The sequence below is a fragment of the Pinus tabuliformis genome, chromosome 5_2 (genome assembly GCF_031772625.1).
Source record: "Pinus tabuliformis cultivar Carrire ecotype Pingquan chromosome 5_2, CPIR1, whole genome shotgun sequence".
NCBI lineage: Eukaryota > Viridiplantae > Streptophyta > Pinopsida > Pinales > Pinaceae > Pinus > Pinus tabuliformis.
Window position 1 is genome coordinate 594,198,192 of NC_142306.1, and position 12,831 is coordinate 594,211,022.

At 39.5% G+C, this 12,831-nt stretch overlaps 1 protein-coding gene across 1 annotated transcript in view; it reads right to left on the minus strand.

Annotated features, from left to right (window-relative positions):
- The window catches only part of LOC149160393 (L-type lectin-domain containing receptor kinase IV.2-like), a 37,026-nt gene extending 27,396 nt beyond the window's left edge, over window positions 1-9,630 (minus strand). The window contains exon 1 of the mRNA XM_089434608.1: window positions 9,561-9,630. Coding sequence (XP_089290734.1) covers window positions 9,561-9,630 — 70 coding nt within the window. The remainder of the gene's footprint in view (window positions 1-9,560) is intronic.
- Window positions 9,631-12,831: the final 3,201 nt, after the last annotated feature.

A 12,831-nucleotide genomic window follows, 5' to 3' on the forward strand; every position in this document is an offset into this window, starting at 1 on the left:
CTAAACCAAGGTAGATTGCCATGAAAAGGCTATTGAGTGCCTGGATGATAATGGAGAGAAGAGAAACTTCTAAGGGAAGAATAATCCTACATCAGTGAGGATGGTCACATCTATGTAAGCTAAGAGAAATTGCAGAAAAGGGTGTGTTATGTTTGCATTTCATGTTTCCAGTGACAAGGGTAAGGATGTTGAGGATGTAGAAATATTCAAGAGGTACCTCCTATTGCAATAGTTTTAGGATGTGTTTTCAACAGACATTCCAAATTTTCCTCCACACAGGGAAGTAGAATTTTCTATTCAGTTGGTGGAGCACCTTATAGGATGAGCACTCCAGATTTAGTAGATTTGAAGTTGTAGTGGAAGGAAATTCTTGATGAGTGGTACATTAGGCCAAGTGCATCGCATTAGGGTGCACCAGTATTGTTCGCGAAGAAGAATGATGGTACTCTTAGAATGTGCATTGATTACAGTTATCTCCATAAGGTGACGATCAAGCACATGTATCCATTATCGAGGATTGATGACTTGTTTGATCAGTTGAAGGGAGAAACATTGTTCTCAAAGATATATCTACGATCAGGATACCATCAGGTATGCATCAATGAAGAGGACATCTCCAAGACTTCCTTCAGGAACATGTATGGGAATTATGAGTTTGTTGTAGTTCCATTCGATTTGTCTAATGCTCCAACTAATTTTATGTGTTTGATGGATAATGTGTTGCATCCTTATCTAGACAAGTTTGTTATTATATTCATTGATGACATCTTAACATATTCTAAGAATGAGGGAAATCATGTTGAACATTTAACAGTAGTGTTGAGATTGCTAAGAGAGCATCAATTGTATGCTAAGCTTAGCAAGTGTAGTTTCTTTCAGACATAAGTACACTACTTGGGACATGTTGTTTCCAAGAATGGCATAGTAGTAGATCCAAAGAAGATAAAGTCTATCATGGAGTGGGCAGATCCTAGATATTTGGAGGAAGTCAGATCATTCATGGGCTTAGGAGGTTACTATAGGAGGTTCATCAAGAACTTCTCATGCATTGCATATCCTATTACATCATTGCAGAGGAAAGGTAAGAAGTTTGAATGGACAAAGGAGTGTGCAGCCAACTTTGAGCAGTTGAAGAAGTTGTTGGCAAATGCTCTAGTCTTAAAGATTGCAGGTTTGGTTAAAGAGTTTGTAGTATGTACAAATCCTTGGAAGAGAGGGCTTGGTGGAGTCCTTATGCAGGAGGGACAAGTGATATGATATGAGCCTAGGAAACTAAATGAGCATGAGAAGAACTACGTGACTCATGATCTTGAGCTAGCAAACTATTATTCATGCCTTGAAGATGTGGAGACATTATCTTCTTGGCAGGAGGTTTGTGTTGATGAGCAATCATAGTGGACTAACATATAAGTTTAACCAGTTGAATTTGAATGTTAGACAAGCTCGATGGTTGGATACCCTTAGTGAGTTTGACTTTGAGATCATGAACATTAAGGGAAAGGAGAACATGGTTGTGTATTCTCTCATTAGGAAAGTGCAGTTGAACCATGTTGCAATAGTGAGCTCATATGGGACAGATTTATAGGATCAAATATTATAGGCAGGACAATAGGATGACAGATATAAGGATCTTATGCTCACGTTACAGTAGGGTAAAGGTTATCAAGATGTGGATTATCATCTTACAGCAGATGGCTTGGTGATATTTAGGGACAGGATCTATGTGTCGGATGATAGTGATATCAAGAAGCTTATCCTGAGGGAGTTTCATGTAAAACCATATTCAGGTCACCCAGGATATCAGAAGACATTGAAAAAAGTAAAGAAGTTCTACTACTGGCCGACTTTGAAGAAGGAAGTGGCAGAGTTTGTGGTGAGATGTTTGGACTGTCAACAGGTCAAAGTGGAGTGTCATCATCCAAGTGGGTTTCTTCAGTCTACTCTAATTACATAGTGGAAATGGGAGGTCATTTCCATGGATTTCATTACACGTCTTTCGCGGACATTAAGGAATCATGATTCTATCATGGTTGTGGTAGAATGGTTGAGCAAGGTAGCTCACTTCATTCCAGTGAAGAGTACTTGTTCATCTAGTGGGGTAACATAGGTCTTCATCACAGAGATCGTGAGATTGCATGGTGTTTCGAAGAAGATTATGTCAGATAGGGATGCCAAATTCACTTCCAATGTTTGGAAGGCGTTGTTTGCAGGACTGGGGACAACGTTGTCCTTCAACATAACTTATGATCCACAAACAGAGAGGGTCAATAGGATAATATAGGATATTGTTGGGATAGGGACCCTAGGGTCAAATTTTGATAGTTTAAGCAAATTTTGGTTATAATTTTGTAAAGAATGTAAATTCTCTGCGAAATGTGGAAGCAGAGCGTGTAGTTAAGTAAAAGTCAAAGGGGCTTTATCCCCTTGTATGGGTAAGTGATAGGATGTTTTGAGACTCACCCCTAGGTCACGGGCCATGATATTGTAATAGAAAGGCTATAAATATTTGAGTCATAGCAAGTCTACGATAACGTAACCTGGGATGAAGATCTATTGAAAAGGAAAGGTGCTAAGACAGGAAGGTCTGTTTCCTATACTTAGGTGAAAGGGGAAGGCTCTTGCAGCTAAGTAAGCGGAGACCTTGGCAAGTCCGCAGCTGAGTGCGCGGGCCCCTGAAGCTGAGTGCGCAGGGTAGAAGAGTTTATAATTTGAACGTTGAATCTAATAAAGACATTTTTGGGTTGAATTGAATGCATATGTGCCTTGTTCTTTAATTATGCTTAAGTTAATGTATCCTCTCTCTGTAAGTTGTTTTCCATAAATTAATGTGTTCTACTGCACGAATTTGTTGGATCTTTAATGCCTATGCATAGAAAGTATAATGAATTGATTTCACGAAGATATTAGATAGATCTGTTAGTATAACTATTTGCGATGGGTAGATCTACACGAAGGTAGATCTAGAGTTGTCATTTATTGAGCGAAAGTCATGAATCTGCTTCTTTTATGCCTGATAAGCACGATCGTATACCTTCATGAAGACCTAAAGGTCAATTGGATAGAGTTGCTGTAGTGGACAGTAGAAGGTTTTAGATCTACGTGAAGGCAAATCTGAGCTACAAGGGCTTCAGAATACACATCACACAGTCTTTGGATGCAGAAACCTGGTTCTGCCATCCCAAAATACTACTTCGGGTGAGACTACAGTCTGTGCTATGTAGGTTGTTTCCAAAAGGGCCAGCAGTTAGGGTTTTATTGGTTGGCACGATTAACTTTTAACCTAGGTCAGGCCCCCTTAAGCCAACATAGATGTTGAAGATGTATATCATGCATAAACAAAGAAGATGGGAGGAGTACCTTCCATTGGTTGAGTTTGAATACAACAACGTTTATCAGGAGTCACTGAGGATGAGTTCGTTTGAGGCACTGTATGGGCAGAGTTGTAACACTGTCATCAACTAGAGTGATCTAGTGAACATGGTACTTATTGGACCATACGTGTTGGAAAACATGGAACAGGAAATGCATGTTATAAAGAAGAATCTAAATGCATCACAAGACTAGGAGAAACGTTATGAAGAACAACACGGGGAAATTAAGGAGTTTCAGGTTGGGGAGCATGTGTATCTACGCAACAATCCAAAGATAATGTCCTTAAGGATTGGATCATGTGCCAAGTTGGCACCATGGTATTGTGGGCCTTCTGATATCCCTGAGAGGATTTGACGAGTGGCCTATAGACTTGCACTACCTTTGACAGTGAAAGTACATGATGTTTTTCATGATTCATCTCTTAAAAGATATGTAAAGGATGTTGATAATTTTATTGATTGGTATGTATTGCAAGTGGAGCAAGAAGGATAATTCCATCCGAAACCACAATACATATTGCAATAAAAACATCTCATGCTTTAGAACAAAGCACTCGAGCAGGTTAAAGTACAATGGAAGAATTTTGGGCCCAACAAAGCTACATGGGAGATGGTTGATCAGATGCTAGCTATGTATCCTTCATTGTTTTCTGGTGAAGGAAAATGAGTCTTAGTATTTATAGATATTTATTATGGTTTCTATTCTAAACACCGCAATGAGCTAAGTTATAAAGCTCCAATAAGTGGTATGGTTGTCATGTTTTCAAATTTTACATGATGGTTTTTCTTTTGAGTAGGATGTTATTGTAAAAACTGCAACGAGATGGGTTATAAAGCGCCATAGGTAGTATGTTTTTGTTGTTTAGTGGTTTTTCAGGGTCTAGGTGTGGTCTAACATCGAAGACAGTGTTCCCCTAAGGGGGAGGGGTATGTAACAACCCGGGGTTAAAATTTCATGTAATAAAAGTTAATAAAGTTAAAATAAGACCACAGGTAAGGGATACTTACTCCAAGTTGAATGCTGGGCAAAGTATCCTAGTGGGAAACACTTGTTGCGTTTTATGGCTAAGGGGAAATTGGCAAAGCCAATTACTAAGGCTTTGGAAAGGAAAAAGGGTATATTTCACACATTATTTATGAAAATAATGGAAATTAGAAGAAAAAGAAGGTGAAAGGTTGCAAGTTGCATGTGAGGAGGAAAACGAAAGAAAAATAATGGAAATTGAAGAAATTAGAGGCACCATCAATAAAAATACCTTAGAGCATCAATTGGTAGCCTTTTGTCATTTTAGTGTTAGAATTTGTCTCAAAGAGGAGAAAGCACCAAGAGGAGAAAGAAAGTAAACAAACAAGGAAAGGAAAGGAAATCAAAAGCAAATAAGGACAAGAAATGAAAAGGAAGGCAAGGATCAAGCATCTTCAGCAGGAATACTTGTAGGTAACAGATTGCATGTGTGATTTCCTATCTGGTTTTGACATGAATGATATGTGCATGTTGGTATGTGGTTCTTTTTTTGTCATTGGCATGGATTTTGTTGGGATTTGATAGTGGATTTTAGCCTAGCCTTGCCATTTTGGGATATGCATGGTGTGATGGGATTGTTCTCGATCTGATGTTTGGATTTCCGGATGGTTTCAGAATTGGGGGGTGAGGAGGTCTCAGGAAAATTCCCAAAGGCCTAGGAATCCCTTGACTATTAATGGAGGGAGACATGGTAAATCTCGAGGGTGGAGACAAGAAAATTCCTCAAGGATGGTGAAGAAATTCTGAGGGATCCAAGCTCGATTCAATTCTGTGATCTCAAAACTAGTTTAGGTGTGATCACAGTATGGAGAGTGTGGAGGTGGTTTAACCTATGGATTCTCTTGGTTGTCTTTGGATTGGTTTATCCCATGAGATACCACATTTATGCTTGGAATATGTCATGGTGGTGATTGGATGAAGATTGATTTGGCTCAGCCAATCTATGGTCGGGTGGAACATGGAAGTCCCGAACCCGGTTGGTAATTGCTTATTGTTAAAAAAAAGTTAAGTTTATCTTGATTTTTGTAAGGAAATATATTGGCTATTATGTGGCTTTAACGGTTGTGCTATTATTGTTATGTATATGGTGATATGATGGTTATATTTTGGTTATAAAAATGGTTATATGACAGATCTTAGTCATGACTCTATTCATGTTTTTACTTGTAGCTAAATGAATAATGGATGCAAGTCCTAATTGATGTTATGACAACTAATCTGAGAACATAGAGACCTTCTTGTTAAACCTCAGATGAGTTATTAGTCCCTTATGTTTAGACTTGCATCCATTACCTGTAGGTTTCATATCTACCAATTGTTTGATAGAATGTCAGTCCCAGTTGGGGATGGTCATGTTAAGTCATGGTTCCAGTTTTTGGTTTACAAGCATTGTCTTGATGCATTTTATGATTTCTAGAATTTTCATAGCTTTCCGGGCATAGGATAAGCCCCGACCATGGAAAATAACCTTAATTCTCGCTGTCGCTAGCACAACATTGGAAATAAAAGGGCATATTCGCACTGATGCAGGCATATGGGAGTGATTGGGAACCCATATTCGCACGGAGGCCTTGGAAAGGGAGTGACTAGGGCTCTAGGTCAGGGAAAAGGTGAGTTGTCTTAGGGGTTGGACTCCTGGAGGGGTTGGGTTACTCCTGGGGGTCTTGTGGCACATGAGGGAAGTTAGTAAGGTCTAGTTGTGTCGACTCCATTTCCTTAAGGTAATCTAGGAGGTTGATTCATATCATAGTAGCCCCTCATCTCATGTTTACCCCAGGTAAGCTAGTGAAAGTGGGTAGATATAAAAGGAGGCATCATTACAACCATACCATTACCATGCAGCATTCGAAGGCCCTTCTCTCCAATATGTTCAAGCCTTTGATGCCATAGCATGGTATTTTCTCAAGAGACCACTAGATATTTTGCTCCACTTTTAGGAACCACAAAACTATTGCACCCATCAATAATAGTGCTACCAAGAAGCTTGTATAGTGTTCCAATCTGAACTTCCCACATCAATACCAGTGCTCCCTAAATGATCTTGTAGGTATCTTTCTCGAACACTATTTTTACACCTGCATCATCCATCTTGCTTACATAAATCAAATTTTTGGCCAAAGAAGATATATATAGAACACCAGGAAGTGTTCTAATCCTTCCACCCTGCAACTTCAGCTTGACTTTTCCCCATTTGATGATTCTTGCCTTCATTTCATCCCCTAATAATACATCACCACCATCATATTTCTCATACTTGTAGAACCACTCCCTATGTAGAGTGAAGTGAAAGGATGCACCTAAGTCAATCAACCATGCTTCATAATCTACATGTTTACTTTAAGAAGAAGTCAAGTACACATCCCCACCTTCATCTGAGGTGGTTTTTTCCTCTATAGAAGGAGCATCATTAAATCTCTTTCATTTCTTAGGAGTTTTATATTTACAATCCTTTTTTTAGTGCCCTTCTTTTCCACATTTCTAGCATACCTTTACAATTTTTCCTGGATATTTATATATCTCTCTAGATTTAGATATCCCACTTGAGGACTTATTTCTATTTCCATTTTGGGACCATTCTCTTACACACAAGACATCTCCATTCTTGCTCTCCATATTTTTCCATCTCATATCTTTCAACAACAACAAGACTATCCCATGAATCTGGTAGAGACCACAACAAACTGATGAACTTATCTTTGTCTAAAAATTTTATATCGATAGATAACAACTCGATTAGCACAGTATTAAAGGCATTCATAGGCTCTGTCACCAAGTCTCCATCCTTCATCCTCAATTTATACAACTTTTTCCACATGAAAAATTTGTTCACCAAAGACTTAGATTGTGATAAAGTCCCTAAATTTTCCCACAAATCCTTCATCGTAGCTTCCCTTGATACATTCAACAATACTCTATCAGAGAGACACAATTGTATTGTGCTCTTCACCTTCCGATCTAATTTCACCCAGTCTTCTGTTGAAATTATTGTTGGTGTCATGCATGGATCTACAACAATCCATTGATCTCAGTCCACCAACATATCCTCCACCTTGAGCTTCCATAACTCAAAACTCTCACCATTAAATTTCTCAATCTCTATCTTTCCATTGTTCGCCATCTTCTTTCACTACAAGAATCTGATCTCGAATTATGCAGTAATGAAACAGACTAAAGATATAATCATAAACAAAGAGATACGATAGAAATAAAACTTCATTTCATTAATATCAATGAACTGAAATATTCTTAGATACAGAATGGGAATAAACTAGGTCGAGCTATGGTAGCTTATCTTTGAGAAGAATGTGGCAGGTACATGCCTCTGAGCTATGTTACAATGAAGGTCAAGGAAATTTTTATTATTGAGCAACAAATGAAAACCATAAACAACCAAAACACTAACGCTAGGATATGGAATGCCAGGAGTTTGTGGGCCTCATTGGGGTTAGTTGGGCAGCCAACTTCCTGGGGTCGTAACTTGGTCATATGATCTCTGTTTGGCGCATAAGATGCCTCATTAGAAATATATTTGTGAGTAATACAAAAATTGAGATAGTCCCATGCCTATGGAAATGGTCTTGCAACGGACCTTAAAAAAAATTCATTTAGGAGGTCAAAACAACTTTGGAAGTCTAGGACCCGAAAAACTGCTAAAAAGAGTAAATTTTGATATGATCAAGGAAATTGATGAAACCAAATGGAGGTCTAAGTGGAATAGGAGGGTGGCCATCGATATCAACCTAGACCATTCTTTCCCCCTTGGGAAGAAATGGTTCCCATTTTGTGCAGAGCCTCCATGAGGTGAGGAAATTTCTGTTGAACTTGGCGCCTGATGAGCCACTTGCCCTTGTGAAGGATTTGGATGGCTTTGACAACACGATATAGCTAGATCCTTTACTAGAAATTTTCTTGATCTATGTGTCCATGATACTATCAATTGTGTCCTGTTCAATGTAGCTTAGGTTGATCTCTGTTGGATTCAGTTGCTCATCAATATCGGATGTGTCCAATAATGGGGGAAGTATGATCACAACCGTTCCACATTGAATATTGGGTGCAGGCCAAGGAATGGTGGAATTTTGAGCTCAAAACAATTGTCCCCGGCTACCATAGTGATGGTTTAAGGCCCATATCGGAGTGGGCGAAGCTTGCGGTAGGCCCTAGCGAGGAACTCTTTCTGCAAATTTAACCAAAATTTGTCGCCCACCTAGAACTTGTGTGGTACCCGATACTGGTCATGACGTTATTTGTACTTAGAATTTTCTTTGTCCAATATGTTGTGGACCTGATGGAGGATTCGTTGAATGTGCTCAATGAAGTTATTAGCTCGGTCGACTTCAGACTGGACATGATCCAAATCTGCTTGAGTAGCTAGAAGTGATATGGAAACATCAATAAGACATAGTGGTTGGAATCCCAATCCCACCTGAAAGGGGTTGTTTCCCTTTGAGTTGTGGAGAGCTCTATTGTAGTTGTGCTAGACATAGGGGATAATTTTGTCCCATGTGTGTGGATGCTTCAAGTTGTACATCGTAGGATGTTCACAATCATCCTGTAGACAGCCTCTGTCTAGCCATCAGTTTGGGTGTGGAAGGTTGTGGACTTAGTGAGTTGGGTATCTAACAATGAATAGAGGCTTGACCATAATGCACTTAGGAACCTATTGTTCTGATTTGAAATAATGGATTATGGGATCCCAAAGTTTACCCATACTCAATCAAAGAATATTTCGGGAGTGGATTTGGCTATGATACTCTTCTTGCAGGCTGCCAAAATGACCATCATAGAGAATTTGTATATGACCACAAAAACAAAGTTGGTTCCATGCTTGGTAGAAGGAAGGCTCGAAATTCAATCCATGGAGATGGATTCCCAAGTTCGGATAGGAGTAGGCAGAGGGGTATACAAGCCTTGCTTCTTGATTGTAGGTTTGGAAATGACGCAAGTAGTGTAGGATTTGATGTACTTACCATCATCACTTCGAAGTTTTGGCCAATAAAGAGACTTCTTCAGTACTTCCATTATCTTTTCCACCTCATAATGTGCAGTGAATCGACTATAGTGTGCCTCCCAAATCATCTTCTCACACTCACTTGAAGTTATACAGAGGTATCCCATGTGGCATAATAGAGTGTCATGGAGGTGAAATTATAGAACCTACTTACCTTCCAAGAGCATCTGGTATGTGGTGCCAAATTTTACATCACTCTTGTAAATATTTGTCCATTCCGACATCTCGTATCCACAAGAGTCAAGCACAATGGTTATTACCCCTATCGGTAGCTAGCTAAGGAAACCTACAACATTATTGGTGTTTCCCTTCTTGTACTTATTGTTCAAATGGAAATGTTGCAGGTATGTGGACCATTTCTGATGGCGATCATTCTGCAACTTTCCTTTTGTCTGTATGAACTACATGGGTTGGTGGTCTATGTGGATTACCTATTCCTTCCCCATATTGTAATGTTTCCATTGTCGACAAGCTTGCATAATGAAATACATCTATTTTTCATAAGTGGGATACTTTTAGACTATGTTTGATAGTGTCTCACTGTGATATGCTACCGGATGCCCTTACTGAGTAATACATGCACCAATAGCATATTTAGAGGCATATGCTCAATCTCAAATGGTTGTTGCAGGTTTGGTAATGTGAGAACTGGTGTATATTAGAGGCGGTGCTTCAACTCGAAAAATTCCTTTTGTTGGGATTTGGACCAAAAGAACTTTACTTTTGCTCCGCCCTTAGTGCCTTGACTCAAAGGCTAAGTGATATGAGAGAAACCAAACACAAACCTGCGGTAGAAATTAGCAAAACCCAAAAAGTTGCAGATTCTATTAGAGTGGTTGGGGATGGCCAGTCTTGAATAACGTGTATCTTGGGTGAGTCCACGTGCACACCTCGCTCATTAAGGATATGCCCCAAATATTGAACTTGGGTCATACCAAAAGTGCATTTCTCCAAATTGGCACACAATTTATTTTTACTCGGGGTTTGGAGGACCTGTTGAATATGGCGAAGGTGCTCTTCCCAACTCTAGTTGAAGATCACGATGTCATCCAAATACACTACCACAGATGAGTTGGTGAAGGGAAACAAGATGTCATCCATTAGCCTCATGAAGGTTGTGGGTACATTTGTTAACCCGAAATGCATGACCAACCATTCAAAAAGGCTCTCCTCAGATTTGAAGGAAGTCTTCCACACATCAGAGGGTTCGATTGCTACTTGGTGATATCCGGACTTCAAGTCATTCTTGCTAAAATATTTGGCCCCCTTTGAAATGGTCCATAAGGTCATCAATCCATGGGATTAAATACCTATTCCAAACAGTGATATTATTCAGTTCCTGATAGTTAATATAGAGTCTCCAAGTCCTGTCCTTCTTCTATACCAACACAATCGGGCTCCCACAAGCCGATGAACATGGCTTAATGTGCCCTTTCTACAAAAACTCCTGAATCTACCTCTTGATTTCATCATTCCCCATAATAGTGTGTTGATACATCAATCAATTAGGTAGCGACGCACCTGGGGTCTTTTAAATGGAGTGCTTAACTTGACAGTATAAGGGTACCCTTTAGGTTAGGTGAATATGCCACTATAGTCCTCCACAACCTTGTCCATCTATTATTGTCGTGCACAGGAGCCCTGTCTAAAGGCCGTGGATGTGGCCACAATATTCTTCTTTCCCTGAGGGTGAATCATAAGGAAGACAAATTTCTCTGTTTGGGAAATGATCTTACTGCATTCCTTCACAGAGATAAAAGAGACGATGGTAGATGGTTCTACCTCTAGTATCCTATATAAATTTTTTCCCAAATTAATAACAATACAAGGCCTAGACTCACACACAACATGAAGCTTCCACAAGTATGGTTGGCCTAATAATACATCACAAAATTTAAGAGGAGAAACATCACACAGTACCTCATCTTTGAAGGGCTTGATGATCTAGGGAAGGTGGAACTGTTGGCTAACATGGAGATCTCGTCCTTAGTGAAGCCACGTGATGGTTTATGAATGCAGGTTTGGTGTCTTTGGTAGGCACAAATAATGCATGACATCTACTGAAAATATTTTATTTTGGCTCCCACTATCGACAATGAATTGTAGCGGAGAACCCTTCACACAGATCTATGACTGGAAGAGATGCTCCCCCTCCTCTAGATCTTTGGGCTCAGCGTTCTAGATCTTGGTGGTGGAAATAGTGACACTGGGCTCCACATCAATAATATGTTTCCTTTTTTCATTCCCCTTATCAGGTTCTCACTCAGAGTTGAAACATGCATCTAATTCAGAAGCCTTCAGCTCGGCCACTAAGGACTATTTGGCTCGACACTCACTTATGTTGCGAGTGGGGCTCTTATGGAACTCACACCATTTTCCTATGTCCTTCTTTTTCTTTGTGGTGTTTTTCTTTGCTTGCAGCTTTGGCAGGTTGTCCTAGGCTCCCGCACCTTGGATTTGTCCTTCGTTTTGCAGTTTGAGGGTGTCTTTCCCTTACTTTAGATTCGTAGATCCAAAATCTCGCTTCTTCTATTTAAATTTCTACTCGATCTTGATAGCATATCGATAGGAGGCACTGAAAGAGGAGATGTCTAGGAACTCAACCTTATCTTGCATGTACTTGTGTAGATAGTCATGGTAGTTGAATACCAAGTTCCACTCAGAATCCTTGATACCCAACTTTGCGCAAAAGGTGTGAAAAATATTTGTGAACACTGGCACATCTTGGTCCCTTCCCTACTACCATGTGGCCCACTTTATGTATTTATCGTCATATCTATTGACAGGGTAATACTGCTCCTTGATGGTGTCTCAGAAAGTATTCCAAGTGGATGCAATTAAAAATAGTGATGGTTTCTTCTCGTCCTTATGAACATAGTAGGTTTCCCACTAGTCCTTGACATGGGGGGTGACTTTGAGGAGTGAAAAAGTAATATTTTCCCGATTGGAAAAATCATGAAACAAAAAATATCCTTCCAACATATTTAACCATTTATCTATGACATCTACATCTATCTGGCCTTCAAATATGGGGATTTCAAAGTTGAATTGTACCTTAAAGGGAGTGACATCTCTTGTGGGTAGACGTCAAAATACCTAGGTGAAGTTGTCCATCATCACATTCTTTTGTCGCTCGAGGATATCTTTGATAAATAATTTGAAAGGATCTCCTTCTCCCTCATCTTTCTTTTCTTCCTCCATGGGAGGTCGTCGGGGTTTGCGAGGCTGGGCTTGCAAAGGTTCAACCAGTTCAAGCCCTAACTCCTTATACCTTGACCTTGTTGGGGACATGAAAAGAAAAATAGAGAAAGAGAAGGCCACTCAAATACCACTAATCCAGACTTATGGAGGAACACAATGGAATACATATATAAACATAAACAAAGAGATACAATAGAAATAAAAATTCATTTGATTAATATCAA